The 21045-nt window shown below is 43.8% G+C and overlaps 2 protein-coding genes across 7 annotated transcripts in view; one reads left to right on the top strand and one right to left on the bottom strand.

Moving 5' to 3' along the window:
• Positions 1 to 318: 318 nt before the first annotated feature.
• COMMD9 (COMM domain containing 9) lies at positions 319 to 11968 on the bottom strand. The gene is made up of 6 exons (XM_037522454.2): positions 11882 to 11968; positions 7469 to 7594; positions 5600 to 5739; positions 4532 to 4566; positions 3230 to 3333; positions 319 to 2668 (listed from the first exon to the last, which is right to left on the bottom strand). The coding sequence occupies exons 1-6, from the start codon at positions 11930 to 11932 to the stop codon at positions 2528 to 2530; spliced, it is 597 nt and encodes a 198-aa protein (XP_037378351.1). The 5' UTR covers positions 11933 to 11968; the 3' UTR covers positions 319 to 2527.
• A 47-nt stretch (positions 11969 to 12015) lies between these two features.
• Positions 12016 to 21045, top strand: part of PRR5L (proline rich 5 like) — a 150872-nt gene continuing 141842 nt past the window's right edge. For 3 of the 6 annotated variants that reach the window (XM_037522450.2, XM_054699268.1, XM_054699265.1), the window contains exons 1-2: positions 12016 to 12175; positions 12491 to 12544. The gene's annotated coding sequence lies outside the window, so the exon portion shown is untranslated. Of the gene's footprint in view, positions 12176 to 12490; positions 12545 to 17480; positions 17668 to 21045 lie in introns of those variants that run through there. The other 3 variants (XM_037522451.2, XM_054699267.1, XM_054699266.1) reach the window with 2 other exon arrangements.

Genomic DNA, 21045 nt, shown 5'->3' with positions numbered 1-21045 from the left:
ATTCAGTGGACTAGGCAGACTTTTATTTCACCATGGTCTGTCTCAGGTCACATGGCTGTTGATACCAACAGCCAAGAAAATGGCAGGAGGGCCAGATGTTTGGGCCCCTCCCACTAGCTGGTTCTCTACACAGTGGGTGCTCCATGCAACAGTCATTCATCTAGTTCTGTGGTCTGGCATTTACCAGTTTCCAGGAAGTAAGTCCAGGGTGCAAGAGGCTCTCCACTATTTTGTTCAGTAAGCTGAGATGTTATCAAAAGTGAGAGAGGGCTTTTATTTTTAAAAAGATTTTCATCTAGCAATCGTTGACTACTTGGCATTTTAGAAGTTTTTCAGTAGCTGAACATTCACGAGAACTGTCATTGTTGACTTCCAAATACTGACAATTCCTATACTGTCTTTTACCTGCACAATGTTGACGTTCATACAACTTCTCTCTTGCTCTCCTTTCTGTGCCTTGTCACTTTAACAACTGTCCTAATAGTATTTTCTGGTTGGTGCCAGGGAACCCTAATCTCCATGGAGAACCAGTCTTCTGTTGAGGAAATGTCAAGAGCTCTAAAGGTAAGTCTGAGGAGCTAACTTTGTGTTAACCCTGGACTCGGGAAAGCCTCCAGAGTGGGCTTCTCTGCCTCACCTCTAAGTGAAGGGAACAACTTGGGCAACAACTTGCAATACTAACGAGCAAGGTCTGGAATGGCTGGGGGATAAAACTTCCTCGGCTATCAGACTGGGCAACTTAACATACGATCCTGGTGTTCATTTCCTACAGAAAGGAATCAGAGCTTTCATCAGCTTCGCAAAGGGTTAAGAACTGCCATTTTAGCATAAAGGATATCAGAAAGTGGCAAAGCTTGGAATTTGCTTTTCTCGACTTTCCTCCTATCTCACTAGGCAAACAGAAGCTAGTTCTCACATCTCTACTTCAGCTCCAAGGTTTTCCAAAGGAAGCTGAAGCCACAGAGCTTCACATCCTTTGCAGAGTCCTGTGTGGGAGGGAGAAAGCGAGAGAAATCTGGGCCCACATCCTAATGAGGCCATTTACCAGCAGGTGACTTAACCTGCACGAGTTGATTTCCTTGTTGATAATGACACTTATGGTTACACCAACCCTCCTATAGTGGATGAAGCAATGAATGCAGAGAGCTTCCTACCTTCCTTAATAATCAAAGCTGACATTAGCAAGTCCTTCCCATTTCCCATAACATCGCTAAGTGCTTTGAGGTACATTGTACCATTTAATCTTCACAAAAGTCCTATAGAATAGATACTATTATTATCCCCATTTAATTAAAAAAAAACCAGGTGGGAGAGAATTGATGCTTAACAATCCAGCACCTACCACTGGAAACAGAGCGGGTTCCCAACTCTGGCTGCCTGGCTCAAGAGCCCATCCTCTGAACCTGGGGCTCTACTTCCTCTACTTACACCCCACCCCCTCTGCACACACCACCTCAGAAGCTGCTAAGACAAAGCATCCAGAGAGTAAGCTCTGGGCTGTTGCTACTGGGGTGATCTGGATCGGGGAGGTGAAGTGTCTTCACAGAGTCCTTGTGACTTTTCAGGCATGTGACAGAGATGAACTGGTTGGTTAAACTCTGAGCCTTGCTTTCACCATCACTCTGGTGACAGCTACACAGACTGTCAACCTGGCTGTCTTTTGCTCTTCATGACAAACACATGGAAGGTGGCAAGAGTCATATGCCTGGTTTAAGGTTATCCATGGTCAGGGGCTTATTAGCTAGGAATTAGGAAGCTGGATCATCTTACAAATGAGAGGTGTGCTGCTCAGGCCACAACTCAGGTTAAAGACAGAAGCTCAAGAAGTGTGACCAGAATTATGAAGGTTTTAGAACTGTTATTTATTTCCAATCACTCCTGTTTACTTTACTCTGGGCTGCCCTGTGTCCAGGAAGCCCCCCCCCACCCCCCCGTTTCACGAAGTAGGGAATCAGCACCCATTTCAGACTTCCTACACTGACTGGGAGGTACAGCAGGGCTGAGAGAGCTGAGAGAAGGCCATGGACTTAGGGCTGGGGTGGGCCGCAATCTCAGGCCCTGCTCTGTGGGTCTGCCTGGCTTCTCTGCCAGAGAAGCAGAAGCTGTTGGCATCACCCACCTGATTCCCTCCATGGTTCCAGGGCTGGAAATGAACTAATTAGAGCTGATGCTGGAAAGGAACTTATTAGACATGCTCCACAATTTGGGCCTGGATTTTCCAATCAGCCATGCAGAGGCAGCTGACAAAGCAAATGCTCCCTCACCCAGCCTCAGCGGTAATTAAATTGCACACAGGGGCCTTTCAAAGATGGAGGTTCTGATTGCAGACTTTAGAAAGAGAAAAAAAACGGGCCAGGAGAACAGCGTGGGGGCATGGCATCTTCCTCCCAATCCAACTGCACCTTCAGGGGGCGCCGCCTGCTGGCCCCAAACACGCCATCTGTTGTTGGCTGCAGCTGCTGCAAGGGCAGCTGGGGTTGGGAGGCTCCCCATCGCTGCCGAGCTTCAGACCGGCAGCACGCTGGGGTCACTTGTTGGCCACGGCAGAAAGCTGGTCTCGGATGCGGCCCAGCCCGTCTAACATGGTGTCCAGCGTTTCCTTACTCAGCTCCACGGTGACTGCTGACACAGAGGGTTTGTCCCCGCACAGACAGGGGTCCTCCTGGATCTGAAAGGAGAACATGGCCACAAAATCAAATCTGCCCTTCTTCCTATTTACTGCCTGGACTTGCGAGTTTGACTGTTCTTAGGCCTCCAAGTAGGCCTAGGCCTGAAGTCACTTAGTGATGGGGAGAGCAGGTGTCCCAGAGCCCTGGCCAGCTTCCGTCTGCAGGGAGTGACCAGCGGGTATCAAGCCATGGTTCATACACTCCTCTGACACCCTAACTCAGCCTCCCTGAGGGCAAACATTACCAAGGAGGCTCTTTGAAATGTGAAGGCTCACCCTGCTGTTGTAGCTGAACTCCCCTCAGTGTACACAGTCACCTTTAGGTAGCAGCAAATTATGTTTAAAATGTGTCTTTTGTGTTTGTCTTATTGACAAACATCTACTTTGACATGTTTTACAGTGTCCCTGGCATGGTTGTGCACGCATACATTATAAATACATACTGCACTTGGGGATTCTAATATTCTCTGTGAGGGTAGAGATTCCCAAGCTTTGGACCCTGTCTTCCATGGCCCTCAGGGTGCCCCTTCTTTCTTCCTGAGGAATGTGACAGCAACCTACCTTCATCTGGAGCAGGCAGGTGGGGACGGCCATGCGGCTGATGCTATCTGAGGAGGTTTTGATGTCCACTCTCCAATCCAGATCCACCAGGCGTGGCAGGGAGACTATGGAGGAGACCGTTCAGCTCCCAGCTTATGCCCCCATGTTCACCAAGCCTGCACCCCCTGATGGGAAGCTCTGAGATCTCTACCACTATAATGCATTGACAACCCCCCCCAACAAGTCTCTGAGTGAGACAGACCTCCCCCAACTCCCTGACTGGGCCCCTCACAAGCCTCACCACTGCTGCGTGCCCCTGCACTGAGTCCTTATTCATGGGGCCGGGGGCAGCATCTCCCAGCTTCTGCCAGAACACCCAGCCCTCCAGATGTGAGGACAGAATGAGAAACGACACAGGTAGAGAAGAAGGGGCCGTGGCCTGTGTCTCAGGAAAAGTGTAGCTTCCACACTAGCGGGAAGAGCTTTCATTTGAGAGACAAGGAGACGTGGCTTGTCTATGGGTTCTATCACTTGATTAAATTCTGGGTCTGCTTCCACATTTGTAAAATGGGAATGGTCTTAGCCTAGCTCCTAGGCCTTTGGGGGGACCAATGGAGTTAATGCAGGCAGAGGTCTACAGCACTGGCACTGGCTCAGAATAAGTTTAGTGATCATTTATTAAACACCTATGTTTATTCAACCTTTCAAACTCATCTCAATGAGGGTTTACTTTTTCCTGATTGAAAATTATTTTCAGTCTTTCACTTTCTGCTTTGGATATTTCTGGTGGGTTTTTTTTTTTTTTTTATAGAGGCATGTTTTTATTTATTTATTTGTTTGTTTGTTCGTTCGTTTTGTTTATACATGCACTGGGTACAGTCAGAAGCGCGGGAGGGTGAGAGAATTCACCAGAGCCAGAGCAGGGAGCAGAGCAGGCAGAAGGACCGAAGTACACTGCTGAGGGGAGCAGCGGGCGGCAGGAGAGGTCTGCGCGCCATGTGGGACCCTCCTCCGGTGGCTGGGGAGCAGCCGGGGATCGAACCGGCGCCGCAGAGGTCGCCGGCAGCTTTGCAACCCAGCACTCAACCGCTGCGCCACCAGGGAGGCCCTCTGGTGGTTTTTTTTAACAACTATATTATATTCAGTTTATAATCAGAAAAAAAATTACAAGGTGAAATTAACAAGACAAACACAATGCACACTGTGGATTTGTGCTAGGATCGCTCACCTTGGCTTCTGGTTAAATACTCCAGTCCTAGCAGGTTTAGAGCTGGGGTTGGCAAGGAGGGGTGAAGGGGAAGAGGCACATTTCGTGGTACTTACTCTGATTTGCTTGGGCTTCTGTTCTCCAGGAAGATCTGTTGAAGAGGGAAATATGCAGAAAAAGTAATGGGAAAGCATGAGAATTAGAGACTTCAGATAATGGGGGAAGCCCTGGGCCTCCACCCCATCTGTGATTTTTAACTCTGTAGTTACCTCCTGACAGGAAAGGACCACATAACTGCTTCCCTCCAAGAAGCAGTTTTTTGGTGCATTTATTAAGTTTAGTTATGTTACAGGCCACATGTTTCCTATTAGCTTTTCTGTTAGTTAGCATTAATTTTCTGAGCTAACTGATTCCACTTAAATTGGATATGTCTAAAAGGATTTGCCAATTGGGAAATGGAGCATTCACAAAAGAAACGAAAAGGTTAATAAACATTTGACATCACCAGTATTAAAGACATATCATTTGAAATGAGGTACCATTTGCCATTTGTGAAACTAGGAAAAAAAATTTTTTTAAATCCCTCAGTGCTGGTGAAGGCTTGGGGAGAGGAGCGCCATGTCCTATGGGGAGCAAACTACCACCAAAGCTTTTTGATGGCCAACTTGATAAAGTCAAAGCCTTGATATGTCCAGTGCTTTTAATCCAGTACAGAAATAATTAAGTAATGGGTAAAGTTTGCTCCATAAATTGGCCATTGAAGTGAAAACTGCCAACAGCCTAAATTCCCACACTAAGGAATTTCTTAATAAATAAAGTTATCCATGATATCTTCATGTAAAGGAATATATTTGGCCATTTAAAATGATATTTCAGGTAAATAGTTATCGATCTGCAATACTTACTGATCTGATTAGTACTGTTAACTGAAAACAAGCAAGTTATAAAGTGGCATGATGCCTCTGTGTTACAACAGAAACAAAATCATCAACCTCTCTCAATATGTGTAAATGGGAAAAATAAAAGGTTTTTCATAAGAAATGAATGCTGCTAACCCTGGGGTTTATGGTTTTCTCCTTTTTACTTTTCTGTGCTTTCTAACTTTTCAACAATGAATATATTATTTCTAGAACAAGATACAATTCAGAAGCATTACAAGGAACCCTCAAGACATAAGCACTTACACATGTTCCAGGATGATTTTGGTCAGGAGGTTTTTGAGGTTTTGGTGGAAATTTTCAGGAAAGAGAGCCAGGATCGCCTCAGCGGAGGACAGGTCACGGAAGGTCACCAGCCTGGTGAGGCGGTGCAGAGCCTGGAGCAGCTGCAGGGCAGATGGGGGCAGCCAGGGAGTGAGGAGAAACGGTTCAGGGGCAGAGGGCAGAGGTCAGAGGTCATGGCTCTACCCCACTACGGGGAAAAGGGAGTACCACACCCTGGCATGGCCATTCAAGGGCATCCCCTGGGTCCTGAGGCCTCTGTCACAGATGCAGATGCCACATGCTTCTGTCTTCCATACCTGACTGTTGCTTTAGAGGACAGGTGTAGCAGCTGACATAGGAAGTTGTCCACTTGCCAGACACTCTCTGCTTGCAAGCAAGGGCTACTAAATCCCCTTTCCTGCTGCAGAGACTCTGACCTTCAGTCTACATTCTAGCCTATTCCCCTGGTAACCTGACACAAGTGGAAAGTCAGTGTGTTTGTAGGCCATGTTGCACTGGTCCCCTGCCCCTGCATGGGAGGACTTCTAGACACCCTAGGACTCCACACCTTTGGGTTGTCCTGAGTATGGCAGCAGGCTCCTTGCCAGATCCTGAAATTGTGCTTATTGGATTGTTACCAGAGGTACTGGTTCCAGTGGAATTTAGGCCTGGAATCCAAGGTGGTAGGAGTTGCATGTCCTTGCCCCTAATCTGTCACCTGAGAGGGGACAAAGAGCTGCAGTCCATCTGTGTGGACTCTTGTGGAAGGAGCGCATGATACTACCCTACTAGGATACCGTGATCTACCCGATATCCTTCTAAGTGAATCTGTAGCCAAATGTGGCCTATGGCTTTTTGTGGTATTACAATGATTGGCTAAACCTAGGACTTAATATTCTTTGCCCTGGGGCTTTCTCTGAAGCCATAGAAGGCTGCTTGGCTATAGAGGTACAACCTAGAGGTGAAGGGGGGAGAGCAAGGGATATATGTCCCTGCCTCCCTGCTACCCAGGAGGACCTTCCTGGGGTGTGTTCTATATGGTTTCCTACAGGATCCCAGCAACTGCTCATTAAAATACCCATTTATTAACTTCCTTTCCTTGTTTGATATCCCCACTCCCTCCTTTGTGCTTTCTAGAATCATTTCCAAGTTATTACCTGCACCTAAATCTTGGCTTAGGGTCTGCTTTTGGGGAATGTAAATCAAGTCTCCAACACAATTCCATTATCCTCTACCTTTTACTGTTCTGTAGCTCACGTCAATGAGCAAAGCTCCAGATTGAAAAATAATAACATAGGCCCCCTTTCGATGAACTCCTGTTTTAGAAACATATTTGCCCTGGAAAGATAAGGCTGTGAGTGCTTCATAACTTGAGTCACCTTGCTCTCCCTCTTGGTCACCATCTGAAATCAGCTAAGGTCCAGCAGCACATCCTCCCAAATTATACTCCAGCCTCAGAGCTTCAGCCTGCAATCCCTGAAAATTCTGCACTAAGCTATTCAGTTGACAGTTTATCAGGATCAGCAAGCTACAGGCTGGGAAAGAAAATCACACAAAGGTTGGCTTTTATCCATACTGTCTACGTGACAAGTCTGAAAAGGAAATAGTCAAGAACTCATATTCTGGGTAGAGTTCTCTTAGCCAAGCCTCATTTATAAGGAAGTGAAGATTTAAAGACAATAGCTTTTTAAGTTCACTAACATAATAAAAGCATCCATTTCAAATCTGCTATAATAGCAACAAACATTTCAGGCATTAGACTTCCTTGGATGTAGCAGTGACAGAGAAGCCAAGAAAAAGACAAACGAGTTGAGAGCCCAGTGACCAAAGGTCATTTCTGACCACACTTACTTGCTCTGCCTCCTCCTGGGTCACAGACAGGCTGGAACATGTGATATCCAAGAGCTTTTTTGAGCCAAGGGCTGAACTGGAAAAGCTCTCTTGGCACAGTTGTCTGACAACATCTTTCGAGGAGGCCTATAAATTAATTCACAGATGGAAGCAAAAACTCAGATTCTGAAAAATAAGTTTCAGAACACAAAATTTTCTCAATAATGGCATAATACCTTTGAGGTTCAAGATTTAAAGATGCATTAGACACTTCTAATTGGGGATTAGGTGTAGCTGATATACTTTTCCCTGCTTTTCCAGTTAAGCAAAACTAAAATTCCTGGACATGATATAGAAAACAAACATAAGATGACTCTAAAAGAGAGGACACACATCTGCTTTGGACCTCACAACCAAGACATGGCATGGTGCTAAGTTCCCTGGGTTTTATTTTTGTTCATATATCCAAAACCTCCAGCTGAAAAAGAGGGCAACCCAGAATGTCAATGGGCTCAGGAAGAGAAAAAAAGCCGCCAACAAATATTTGCTCTGTCTAGCCAAAGGACCAAGAAAGAAGCAGACAGCAAGACAAAACTTTTTAGAAAAGAATGATCCTACTCCAGCCAAACACCACAGAAAGAACTGTGGCCCTGGCCACAGCCACGTCAGCAAAGGCTGAGTGGGGAGCTGACTTCCACCCTTGTGAGGCTATAACAAGGTGTCCCAATGCTCTTGCCAGATTAGTGTCCAAAAAGGTAAGATAGGGAGCTGGGACTTTATCCCTGCCATCAGTAACCTGTCCTACTGCATGTGGTATTAGTGGAGACTACATGAAGCCAGAACTCCCACCCACCCCTGCCCAGTAGTAACAAGGGGCTCTCTGGGGTGTCAACAGAATCCAAGTGGGGAACCCAGACTTCACCTTCAACTGGTGGTAAGGAAGCACTCCCTCCCCCTACTTGCTGAGCAGTGACAGAGAAAGCCAGTAAAAGCAAAAGATGTAAATAAGATCCAGACTCTCAGCAAGTAATATAAAGATGTTTAGGTCTCAAATGAAAATCACTCATCATACCAAGAGCCAGAAAAATCTCAAACTGAATTAAAAAAGATAACCAATAGATGACAACACCAAGATGACAGATATTAACATTATCTGACAAAATATTTTAAAGCACTTAAAATGTTTCAATAGATAACTGAAAATATGCTTAATTATAAAAACAAAACATGGAAATTCTCAGCAAAGAAACAGGAAACATAAAGAACAAAACAGAAATTTTAGAACTGAAAAATACAATATCCAAAATAAAAAGTTCAGTAGATTGGTTCAATACCAGAATGGAATGATAGAGGAAAGAATCAATGAACTGGAGGACAGCACAACAGAAATTACTCAATTTGAACAGAGGAAAGAGGCTGAAAATAATGGACAGACTATCAGGAACTGTGGGACTATAATATAAAATCTATCACTCAAGCTTTGGATTCCTGAAAGGATAGGACAAAAGATAGCAAGACTGAAAAAGTATTCAAACAATGGCTGAAAACTTTCTAAGTTTAGCTATTAATATAACATTGTACATTCAAGAAACTAAGTGAATGCAAACAGGTAAATCCAAGGAATCTATGCAGAAACATCATTATTAAAGTTCTAAAAAGTAAACAATGAAAAAAATCTTTAATGAGGGAGAACCAAAACTTATCTGTAACAGATTTCATATCAGAAAACACAGAAGCAAGAAAAAGTATATTTTTCTTGCTGGGGAAAAAAGAAGTGTCAACCTGAAATCCAACATTCAATAAAACTATCTTTCAGGAATTAAGAGAAAATCAAGATGCCTCAGATGAAGAGAAACTAATACAATCTGTCTTATTTCCAAGCTTAAAAGACAGGCAAAAAGAACTTCTCTAAAGAGAAAGCAAACAATAAAAGAAGGAGCTCTGAAACTTCAGGAAAAATACAGGACATGACATGCAAAATACAGTGTAAACAGCTTTTCCTTCTTTTCAGTTTCTAAATTTTGTAGAGGGAATATCAAAAACAATTATATTAAAAAAGAAGAAATGTGAACAGACATAAAGAGAGATAATCTGTTGAAACATTTATACTTCACTCTAGTGATATGATTACAGTGACAGACTGTGATAAATTTTGTGTATATATAATGGAATAGCTAGAGCAACCACTGGAAAGGCATTAAATAGAAATGCATTTTTTAAAACTATAGATAAATCTAAGTCGAAGTCTAAAAATTATTCAAATAACCCACAGGTAGACCAGAAGCAAAAAAAGAAATGAGAGAACATAAAACAAAGCAAAAAATGGAATGTCAAATTTAAGGCTAACATATTAATAATTACATATTGATAATTGGATAAAAATCGGATAAAAATATGTCTGAATTAAATTCTCTTTAAATGTAATGATATAGACTGGTTTAAAAGTAAAATTATAGAAACAGATATAGCATGCAAAACTTTAAAGGAAACAATATTATCAGTTAAATCGCACAGTAAAGAAAATTACCAGGACAGGGACAGAAACAGACAATATATAATGATAAAAGATTTTACTTGTTGAGATACTCTAAACATGCATGCAACCTAACAAGAGAGCAGCAAAATATGTGAAGCAAAAAACAAACAACTGAAAGGAAAGAGAAAAACCCATAAATATACAGAAGACTTCAACACCCCTCTTTCAACAACTGATAAAACAACTTGACAAATATTCAATAAGGACACAGAAGTACTCAACAACAACACCATCAATCAATCTAATTGACATTTATGGAGCACTCTACTCAGAAACAGCAGAATATACATTCTTTATAAGTGCCCACTGAACATATACCAAGATAGATTATATTCTGGGTCATAAAATAAACCTCACTAAATTTAAAAGAACTGAAAACGCGTAAAGTGTGTTCTCAGTAATTACAGTGGAATCAAACTAGAAATCATAACATACATAATAAGAAAATATCTAAATACTTGGAAACTTAAACAACACACTTGCAAATGATCAATAGAGCAAAGAGAAAGACTTAAGGAAATTTTAAGTTACACTGAATGAGTGGAAATGAAAAAACAACATAAAAATTTGTGGGACAGAGCCACGGTGGTGCTAAAAGGGAGATTTATAGCATTAATACATACATTAGAAAATTAAAGTCTCAAATCATTAAAGCCCCACCTCAAGAACCTAGAAAAAGAAGAGTATTATAAAAACAAAGGAAAAAGGAAGCTTTTCCCCTGGAATAAATCCCACCTGATCATAGTGAGTAATCTTTTTCATATATTGCTGAATTCTATTTGCTAATTATTTTATTTGAGATTTTGCATGTGTTTTTATGAGGGATATTGGTTTGCAGTGGTAGTTGTTTTTGTACCATGATTTTGGTATCATGGTAACACTAGCTGTATGAAATGAACTGGGAAGTGTTCTTTCCTCTTCTGTTTTCTAGAACAGATTGTGTAGAGTTAATTCTTTAAATGTTGTTTAGAATTCTCCAGTGAAAACATCTAGACCTGGAGATTTTGTTTTTGGAAATTTTAAAATTATGAATTCAATTTCCTCAATAGTTACAAGGCTGTTCAAATTGCCAAATTCATGTTGGGGGAGCTGTATTTAAAAACAAAAAAAAAATTACTTTTATTTATGCATACAAAAACTGGGCTGCAGGCCGGAGATGGTGTGTGTGTATTCATCAGGGACAGAGTGGGGAGCAGAACAGGCAGATCCACTGAAGTACACTGCTGAGGGGAGCAGCAGGCAATACAGGAGAGGTCTGCCTTGCTGTGTGGGCTAACTCCCTGGCCGGGGATGGTACTTGTGCTGCAGTGGCTGCCCAGAGCTTCACTGTGCAGAGACTTTGCCCCTTGCGCCACCAGGGAGCTCCCAGTTGTATTTTTTTTTAGGAATTGTTCCATTTTCTTACATTGTCAAATTTATGTGTAGAGTTGCTTGTATTCTCTTACTTTCCTTGATATCTGCAGGGTCTCTAGTGATATGCTCTGTTGCATTTCTGATATTGGTCATTTGTATCTCCTCTCTTTGTCAGTCATGCTGTTTGTCGGTGTTATTGATACTTTCAAAGCACTTGTGGGGGCCGTGGGATGAAATGGGGAAGTGGTAAAGCGAATGTAGGAACTACCACCCGAATGCCCCATCCCAAGAGTTAGTCCCAGAGACTATTAGTCCGGGGCACTGGTGCAGCGCATTCAAGTCTGTTATCTATTTATTACCCCACCATCCGGTATTTTGTTCCTGCTTTTAAAAAGCTCAGACAAGCTCAACGATCTGTCTAGTGTCACACAGATGCAGTGGCAGAGCTGTTCGTCCAAATCGGTCTATTTATTCCCAATTCCTGATCCGCCCAAATGCCCAAGGACAAACGCTTGTTTCATGCTGTCCCCACCCCTCACATTTACCTTCAGCAGGCTCTGCAGCGCGGCAAAATTTTCTGCTGTCACAGCAGCCATCTTGTCCGAGTCATGTGACCACGACACGGGGAGGAAGTAGGTCACGTGCCTCAGAGGGTAGCGAGGCATGCCGGGGGCTGTAGTCCTCAGGGAGGCGGGAGGTACCGGTTTGTGGCGCTGTGAAATGGGGTGCGACCAGGCAGCATGTGATGCTGGAGTGCTCAACCCGGAGTTGCTAGCACCTTGACATGGGGAAGACGAAGGCGCGGGAAAGGAAATTCACTATCCTCGTCTATTTATCAGGTCGGGGAAACTTTTTCCCTTGACCCACCTGGGTGGGCTGGCTGATTTGGGGAGTGCACCTGCGGGCTTGACAGGCTTCTCAAAAACTTAGGTTTTCTTTAATTCCTGGCCGCTTGGAATTAAAGTGTGGCTATATATTTTGGAATTCTTGGGATTGAGGACTTCACGCTCCCCACCCTTCCACCCCCCTGTCCCGAAGAATGTAAAATTGCTTTCATATGTATCCTGCCTGTCTTTCGGGATAGGTAGGAGCTGATCTTATTTCTTATCCTGACAAAGAAACTGAATCACTTGTTTTTCATTGACTTTCCATAGACCCAGGAGAGATCTGTTTTGACGAGCAAGTGAAGATGTTTTTTGGGAGAGAAGGTAGGAATGGAATCTAATGAAAGGTACTACCTACCAAGCTCCTGTTACACCTATGACCAGCTGATTGGGGAAAGGGTTTGACTTGTTCCATAATGTAATCATAACAGATGTAAGAGTGGTTTTGAGTGGGCAGGATAGGGCTCTGATATACCAAAGGTTCAGAGTTCCTACTTTGAAACAGATTCAAATTGTAGTGTCCTGGAATTTGGTTTTAAAGAAACCACCTGCCTCTTTTGCCCTCCAACCCCCCAGTTCTGGCATTTTTCCTTATGCACCTTTGATATCTGCTTGACTCTGTCTAGGTTCTGATAAATTCGAGTTGAAGAAAGAATAATCTAATTGTGAAATTCCATACCTTGATAATCTGCTAAGGTCATTGTCTCTCTGCCTCCCATCTCTCCCCTCTTCCTATTTTCTCTTCTATTTTCTCTGGGGGTGTTGTCCAGCCTCAGGGAAGCAAACCTAGCCTGAGAATGTACACATATCTGGGTTTTAGAACCACAGGTCACTGAGTCCTGATTCCAGCTCTCTTTCTTGGCCCTCCCCTCTCCCTTCTCCATGGTTTAATTCTTGTTTTCTGCCTTAAGTCACTATACACTTTAGTTTACTCCTGCCTGTGCTCGGAGGGCCCAGCCCAGTGACTTCCATAAATTAAATGTTTATTAAATAAACACCCATGCACCCCAAAGTGGTTTGCTATAATTAATTTCTGAGACTTTTCTGCAGGGTATTGCCTTAGTGTTTGCCTGATTGTGACTTCTTGTCTTACTTTAGAAAGATGGACAGTATGCTCACCAGCCTCCAAGATGATCCCCCAGGGATCCGTGTCATTAGATTTCCCCACGCTTTGAGAGTCCCCCTCCCTCATTGTGTGACCAGTGGCTCATGACAGAAATGATGGTCCATCTTTTCGAAGATTAGCTGTAAAAGACTGTGTCTCCTGAATGCTCTCTCATTTGCCTGCTTTCTTTTTCTTGAATCTCTTGCTCTGGGAAAAGCAAGGTACCATGTTGTGGGCAAGGTCATGTGGTAAAGAACTGAAGCTTCTGGCCAATAGCCAGCAATAGTCATCCACAAACTTCATTACTAAGATTGGGGAAATATTTTCCAGCCCTGCTAGAACTTTGAGATGGCAGTGGCCTTGGCCAACATCTTGACTGCAACCTCATGAGAGATTCTGAGTCAGAACCAAATAGCTAAGCCAGTCCTAGATTTCTGATTTCAAAATCTGTGTGATAAATAATGTTTGTTGTTACAGTAATAATAACTAATGCATGGGGGTAGTAAAGCATGGAGGATTTAGAAGTCAACCTAAACTTGAATCTCAACACATGTTATTAACTGTACCTTGAGCAAAGGTAAGAGTTCTCACATGTGCAAAATGGTGTTGCTCTCCCCTACCTCAGAGACCAGAATTGAGTGGTAGGGGCTGCCCAGTGGGAGGATATTCATGGAATACCATTACTTTGCCCACTTCACCTTATGGGGAAACTGAGGCACAGAGAGGTTAAGCAACTTTTTCAAGGCCATACTGCTAGGTAGTCGCAGAGCCCAGATTCAAGCTTAGGAAGTCCAGAATCTGTGCTGTTAACCTCCAGCCTGCGCATGTCCCCTTTTCTGCCTATAACTGAAAACTCAAACTTCTCTCTGGGTGTCTGACTACCTTCTACATGGAAACAAGAAAAATCTAAGAGTATTTTTGGACAATCAACCCAGTGGCATGGTGAGAGGCCACAGGATGAGTGGAAGGGGTACACTGAACTTTGGAAAAAGACCTAGATTCTATTCTTGGCTCCTGTTTGCTTCTGGCAAATTACTTCAGGTCTCTGATCCTGTTTCCTCATCTGTAAAATGGAACAATAATAAAAATACCTTTTGGCCATTAGGGGGAGCCCAAGGATGACTTATAACCAACATTAGTTGCAGGGAGACTGCATTCTAGCCTTTGACATCTCTAAAGGGCAGATCTCTCCCGGGTTATGGGAGAGGATTTGCATTAGGATGATCAAAGGTTTCAGTTTACCCCGAATAAGGGATTGCCTGGGACCCAAGACTTTCAGTGCTATCACAAGACAGTCTTGTAAGTTGGTCACTGGAGTTTAGTCCAGAGCCTTAAGAGAAACCATCCCTTTGGAGTTCTTGTTCTGTCTTCTCCAGTGGGGCTGATGTAGAGAGAAGGATATGGGCACAGAAATTTTTTATAGCAGATGATTGAGTGCAGCAATCTTAGTTTTAGATTTTGTTTTTTTGGTGATGACTTTACAGAGATGCAATTCATTGACACAAATCACCCACTTAAGTAGACAACTCAGTGGATTTTAGTGCACTCACATGGTGTGTAACCATCACGACACTCAATTTTAGAACTTATTTACAGCCCCCAAAGATACTCTCATGCCCCCAATTGTGTCCATCACACCCCTAGACCATTATGAATCTTCTCTCTATAGAGCTGCCTGCTCTAGACATTTCACAGACATGGAATCATGTATTTGTCTTTTTCATTTGTGATTTTGTCCAATTAGTCCACAGTTTTCAAGGGTTATTCACATTGTAGCATGTGTTAGTATTTTCTTGCTTTTGATCATTGAATAATTTCCATTGTCTGGATAAACCACAGTTTGCTGGATAAACCACAGTTGAATAGCTTGTTTCCACCCTTTGGGAACCACGAACAATGCTGCTGTAAATACTCCTGAACAGGTTTTTATGTGGATTTGTGTTTTTATTTCTCTTGGGATATATCCCCAAGAGTGGAATTGCTGGATCAGTTTTTGAGAAGCTGCCAAACTGTTTCCCAAAATGATGGCACCATTTTGCATTCCCATCAGCAATGTAGGAAGTTTCCAATTTCTCTACATCCTCATCAACACATATTATTACATGTCTTTTTTTATTTATTTATTCTAGCCATTCTAGTGGGTGTGTGGTGGCATCTCACTATGAGTAATCTTGTTTGAAAGTTGCATTTTCCTAGCAAGTACATTTTGTCACTTAGATACTCTTGCTTATTTGAGGCAACTGGTGGAGGTTAGGGGAGTTTAGCCCCTGCCTGCCCTTCAGTCCCACCATGAAGTCCTGATTCCTTCATCAGAGGAACACCTGCCACAGGTGCAATAGGCCACAGTGCCTGTGGTTCTTTGGATGATCACCCCACCCCCAATTTCCTGGCTGTCCCTCTTGCTGGCCCTGAATCCATGGGCTGAGATCAGAGCAGGTGTTCAGTGACTGGGGAATATTCTGTCTTTCTGGCTTTATTCTACCGGTCCTAAACCAAGGGGTGGCTTTGCAATGACCTGATCAGCTCACCAGAGACTGCAGGCAAGCTGGGGACACAAGACTGAAAATAGGAGGCCTACCCTGGCTGGGACGTGCCATCTGTCCAGATGGGGCATCACAAGCTGCATAACATGGTCTCACATGGCATGGACGATGTCTTAGTTCTGACGGAGTGTTAACATTGGGAGATTTGACACAAAATTCCATATTTCTGGCTTTTCTTTAAATATTGGCTGCTCCCGCCTTTCCACACAGCAGCTATTGCTGAAATTGAGTGCTGGTTGCTCCCCTGAAGACTGGTTGACTGACTTCTCTGCCCTCCCTGTTGTGGCACAGCTGGCCTTTTCCATGTGCACTTATCACCTGCCTTTCCCCTGAGAGTATCTACTAGTGTCTAACTTCCTCAGCACCTAATGGGGTAAACTCAGGCCACAATAGGCAACAAGACCCATTGTGGGGATTTGGGCTCCTGTCTTTCTAGCTGTCTCCACACAGCTCCTCATGGGCCAACATGAGTTGCAGGGGTAATGTGCCTTCTAATTTATTATTCACGCTTCTGGAGTGGTTTTTATGGATGATGCACTAAAATTATGAACTCACTTAATCCTTAAAGTAGCCCAAGAATAATCCCAGTTCACAGGTGGGAAACGTCAGAGAAAACACTCACAGTCCATGGGAGGTTAGTGGCAGAGTCAGCATTTGAAGGCGGGAGCAAATGAGGCCCTTTTGTGAGCTTGTTCATAGACTAGTGTCTGGTATGACGGGGGTCTGTTGGCTACATCGAGATCCATCTGGCCTTAGCAACTGCCACCAGTATGCTGATATACTAAATATGCTACTACGCTGATAGGCTACGTAGCTGGGCATGGTCCTTGACAAGTGCCATCACTAAGATCAGGAGTAGGTGATATATATATTTGGAGAGATGATATTTGTGATTCAACTCTAGCTTTTTTTTTAAGATTTATTTATTTAGGCATATAAGATCTGGGGTACAGGCCAGAGGTATGGGGGCATGAGAGGATTCACCAGAGCCAAGGTGGGGAACAGACTAGGCAGACTGACTGAAATACACTGCCGAGGGGAGCAGTGGGCGAGGCAGAAGTCTGCTGAGCCATGTCTGTAGTGGGCTGAAGTCTGCAGTGGGCTGTAGTCTGAAGTCTGCTGAGCCATGTGGGTAGGGGCTGCAGATAGCTTCATAGTGCTGGGCTTAACACCTTGAGCCACCAGGGAGGCCCTCAACTCTAACTTCTGATGAGTCTCTAAAAGCTGGTAGAAGAGGAGAGTGAGGAATAAGGGCATTTGGGGATTTGCTTGCCTAGGAGGCTGGCTCATACCTAGTTGGTTCCCCCCGGTACTGAAGGCCATGGCTGGGAGACTACATTTCCTCTCCCAGCTCTGACAATGGCCTGGTGACTATGATTAATCAAGTCTAAGCGCATCAGATCCCGGAGGGTACTGTGTCCTCATTTCTCATCTTCCCTTCCCCAAGAGAAGTGCAGAAGTGGCTGGTGACACACGGCATTGTCCTCACACACACAGGGTCCCTTTGTTTCCTTGACACGCGGCGCAGCCCGGCTGTGCTAATGGCCTTGACTGGCACTTTACTCTCCTTTCTCCAATGTTACACTTGTTTTTTCAGTTTGGGAATCTGCTAAACAATGATTTCCTGCAGGGGTGTGTCATTTTTTCATCTTTTCTGCCTACATCTCCCTCAGCCCTCAGGCCCTGGGTGAGTGGGAACTGAGTGGAGAGCCAGGCTCCCCTCTCAGGAGGCTGGGAGGCCCTGGGACCTCGCCTCTCCCCTACACAGTGGGACCTGCCCTGGAGGTAGGAATCAGAAGGTAACATGGGAGAGAGGCCGAGAGCTGCTGGTGGGAACTGGGGGCTGTGCAATGACTGAGAGTGGCTCGGGGTTCAAGGTATCATGTTTGCTGGAAAGCCACTGCCTTCTGGTAAACACAAGTAAGAGCAATATAGGTCAAGATCAACAGCCTCTCAATGAGGGAAGCACTCAGCTTGACTGACCCATTCAATGCTCTTGATATCTTGGGGTGACCAGAAACTCCATGGTCCATGTGGATTTATTGAGGTTGCCACTCCCTTAATAACAGCTGCCTTTGTTCTTAGTATATGTGCTATACGTGTAGACATGTTACTACGTGTGTCTTGTGTTGTTACCAAAAATAGCAAACATAGGATGTGCTTTTCATTCTTGCTTGATTCAAGCCCAATCAGTCTCATAAAATCTTTGCTTGTCATCACCTCAAGTATGATGTTCTTTACAGTAAATCAAGGTTATCCCAAGGCTTCACTTTGAGAGGCGGGTACTTGTAATGATAACTGTATGTATGGAGTTCTGTTCCAGGCACTGTTCTAAGTATGTTGCATCTGATTCTGTGTGTAGCATTCCATGTAATAACTCTATTGGATGGTACTTTCATTATGTCTGTTTTATAGATGAGGATATGATAGCACAGAAATGTTAATAACTCATCCAGAGTCTCCCAGCTGGCAAGTGCAGAGGTAGGATTTGAACTCAGTCCTCTCTGGTATTATGTGAATCCACCCCTGTGACTGGTTTGAAGTTAGTCTCCTCTGGGTCATGAGATAGACCTAGAGAGGGTGTTGTTCTTCCCGGAGTTTGTAAATCATCTGCAATTGAATTGTCAGCTGGAGAAATGCTCACAAGTGGTTTATCTGCCATGTTAGCATTTGCCTTGCTCAGAGGTGGGATTGTTCCATGGTGACAGTGAAGGAATTTGAAATGATAATAATTGTTCAGTGATGCCTCTTTATAAACGGTGGCAGGAGCAGCCTGATTTACATGCAGCTCCTATGTCCCTTACCCTGGTCTCTGTTAACCATTGCTGATGCCGTGTGGTATTGTTGGAAGTTTGTCACCTGGAACTCTTACAGTCTGTAAGTCATTCCTTTAGCCCAAGTTTGCTAGCAGAACATAGTTAAGTCACAGTCCCTGGTCCCTTTCCTAAATGTCTTTCAACCTATCCTGCATGCAATTAGCTTTGAATAGTGTGACCTCAACCCCTTGCTTTTGATCTCTGGGTCTCCTCAGAGGGTGCAATGGGGACCACAAATTAAACAAATATTGAAAAGATGACAGAGAAATTCTTGGCCTTGTCCTTCAAATGTTTATTGATTTTTTTATAAAGATTTATTTTTTTGGGGGGGGTCCTCCCTGGTGGTGCAGCGGTTGAACACTGGGTTGCAAAGCTGCCCACAGCCTCTGCCACGCCAGTTTGATCCCCGGCTGCTTGGCGAGGGTCCCACATGGCGCGCAGACCTCTCCTGCCGCACGCTGCTCCCCTGAGCAGTGAACTTCGTCAGTCTGCCTGTTCTGTTCCCCGCTCTGGCTCTGGTGAATTCTCTCACCCTCCTGCACCTCTGACTGTACCCACTGCTTGTATAAATAAATAAATAAATCTTAAAAAAAAAAAAGAGAAAAGAAACCAATTTTATAAAAAAAAATAATTTTTTTTATTTATACAAGAACCGGGGTACAGGACAGATGCATGGGAGGGTGAGAGGATTCACCAGAGACAGAGCAGGGAATTGAACAGGCAGACTGATGAAATACACTGCTGAGGGGAGCAGCGGGCAAGCCCGGAGAGGTCTGCTCACCATGTGGGTTGCTCTGAGGCTGGCAGGGATTGAACCAGCACTGCAGAGGCTGCGGACAGCTTCACAGCGCTGAGCTCAACTGCCTGCGCCACCAGGGAGGCCCTGCTTATTGATTTTTACAACTCTCTCAGGTGAAAACAAGATTCACTGCTGGCATCTTGAGTCCTGTTAACTGAGAGTGGCTTGTGGATCAGAGTGGGAGTGCCCAACAGGGCAGGAATAGGCAGGTTTGCCCCTCCGGGTAATCTACCTCTAAGGTAGCGCTTGGTAGGGAGGGAAGTGGAATCACTTGAAGTGAGCTGCACTGTTTGTCACCCAGGAGGGTCTTCTTGGCTCTCTCCAAAGCTACTAAGGCACTTCTCATTTCCATACTGACACTCTGGTCTATTTGTCTGTCCATCTGTCTGTCTGTCTGTCTGTCTGTCTGTCTGTCTCTTGCTAAATGCTCCAAGAAGTCCAAGTTATTATTTTTCTGTATCAAAAAGATACAGCTACTACACATTTGATGCACACAGGACATGGGTCTGCAGAGTAAAACTTGAGCATTGCTATGAACACATCTGTCTTCCTTTCCTTGCTCCAAAGGAATCATTCATTTAACAACTAATATTTATTTAGCTGCTATTCTGTGCTACATTTTGTTCTAGTGTTGGTGATAGAGCAGTGCACAAAGCTAAAAAAAAAAAAAAATCCCTCTTGTCCTGGAATTAACTTTCTAGGGAATATTGGGGGAGTTCTGTGTGTGGCCTTCCAATCCCCATCTTTATCATTGGTATCTGTGCTGTGTCGTTCATATCATTTATATCCATATCATTGATATCTAGTTCTGTACCATTTACATCTCTTTGTGCAGGTTCATGGACACATGATTCTGTAACTGACTTTTTTCACTGCCGTTGCATGTTGGGGTTCATTCCTAGCAGCATAAATGGATCTTCCTCACTCTTTATGAGCTGGCCAGTGGTCTTCTGTAGGGAGAAACGCCTGAAGATACATGCTCAGATTGTTCTCATTTTTGTCTCAAACAGTGCTAAGCAATCTTTCCTCTGCCTATGCTGTTGTGTACACAAGACTCTGTATGCTCAACCAGTAACCATGGGGTAACCAAATTAACTTCTCTGGTTATGAAATAAAGATAGTAATGGTACCTCCCTCTATTCATCAAAGAAATGCAAACTAACCAAATGAGATGCCACTTCATGTTCACTAGGATGGCTATCATCAAAAGAGAGATAATAACTGGTGTTGCTTGGCAAAGACGTAAAGAAATTGGAACCCTGTAGACCGCTGGTGGGGATGTAAAATGGAGCAACCACTTTGGAAAAAAGCTTGGCAGTTCCTCAAAAGGTTAAACATAGAATTACCACATGATTCAATAATTCCACTCTGACATATATACCCATGATAAATGAAAACACATGTCCATACAAAACTTAGATACAAATATTCATAGCCACATTATTCTTAATAGCAACAAGGTTGGAATGACCCACATGTCCATCAACTACTGAATAGATAAACAAAAGTTGGTGTTTATACACATTGAAATAGGAAATGTTCAAAAGAGGCAAATCTGTACA

This window comes from Talpa occidentalis, unplaced genomic scaffold (genome assembly GCF_014898055.3).
Source record: "Talpa occidentalis isolate TD23 unplaced genomic scaffold, MPIMG_talOcc4v2.1 talOcc4.3, whole genome shotgun sequence".
NCBI classification, from domain to species: Eukaryota; Metazoa; Chordata; class Mammalia; order Eulipotyphla; family Talpidae; genus Talpa; species Talpa occidentalis.
Note: the sequence above shows the minus strand (reverse complement) of the source record. Positions and strands in the feature narration are given on the sequence as shown.

What these genes read in the sequence shown, in the direction of transcription:
- COMMD9 (XM_037522454.2), bottom strand. Translation starts at nt 11,932, where the DNA reads ATGGCTGCTGTGACAGCAGAAAATTTTGCCGCGCTGCAGAGCCTGCTG. An exon ending in CCCAGGAGGAGGCAGAGCAA is followed by an intron (nt 5,740 to 7,468) that starts GTAAGTGTGGTC and finishes TCTGCCCTGCAG; the next exon opens with CTGCTCCAGGCTCTGCACCG. An exon ending in AGAAGCCCAAGCAAATCAGA is followed by an intron (nt 3,334 to 4,531) that starts GTAAGTACCACG and finishes TCTCCTCCATAG; the next exon opens with TCTCCCTGCCACGCCTGGTG.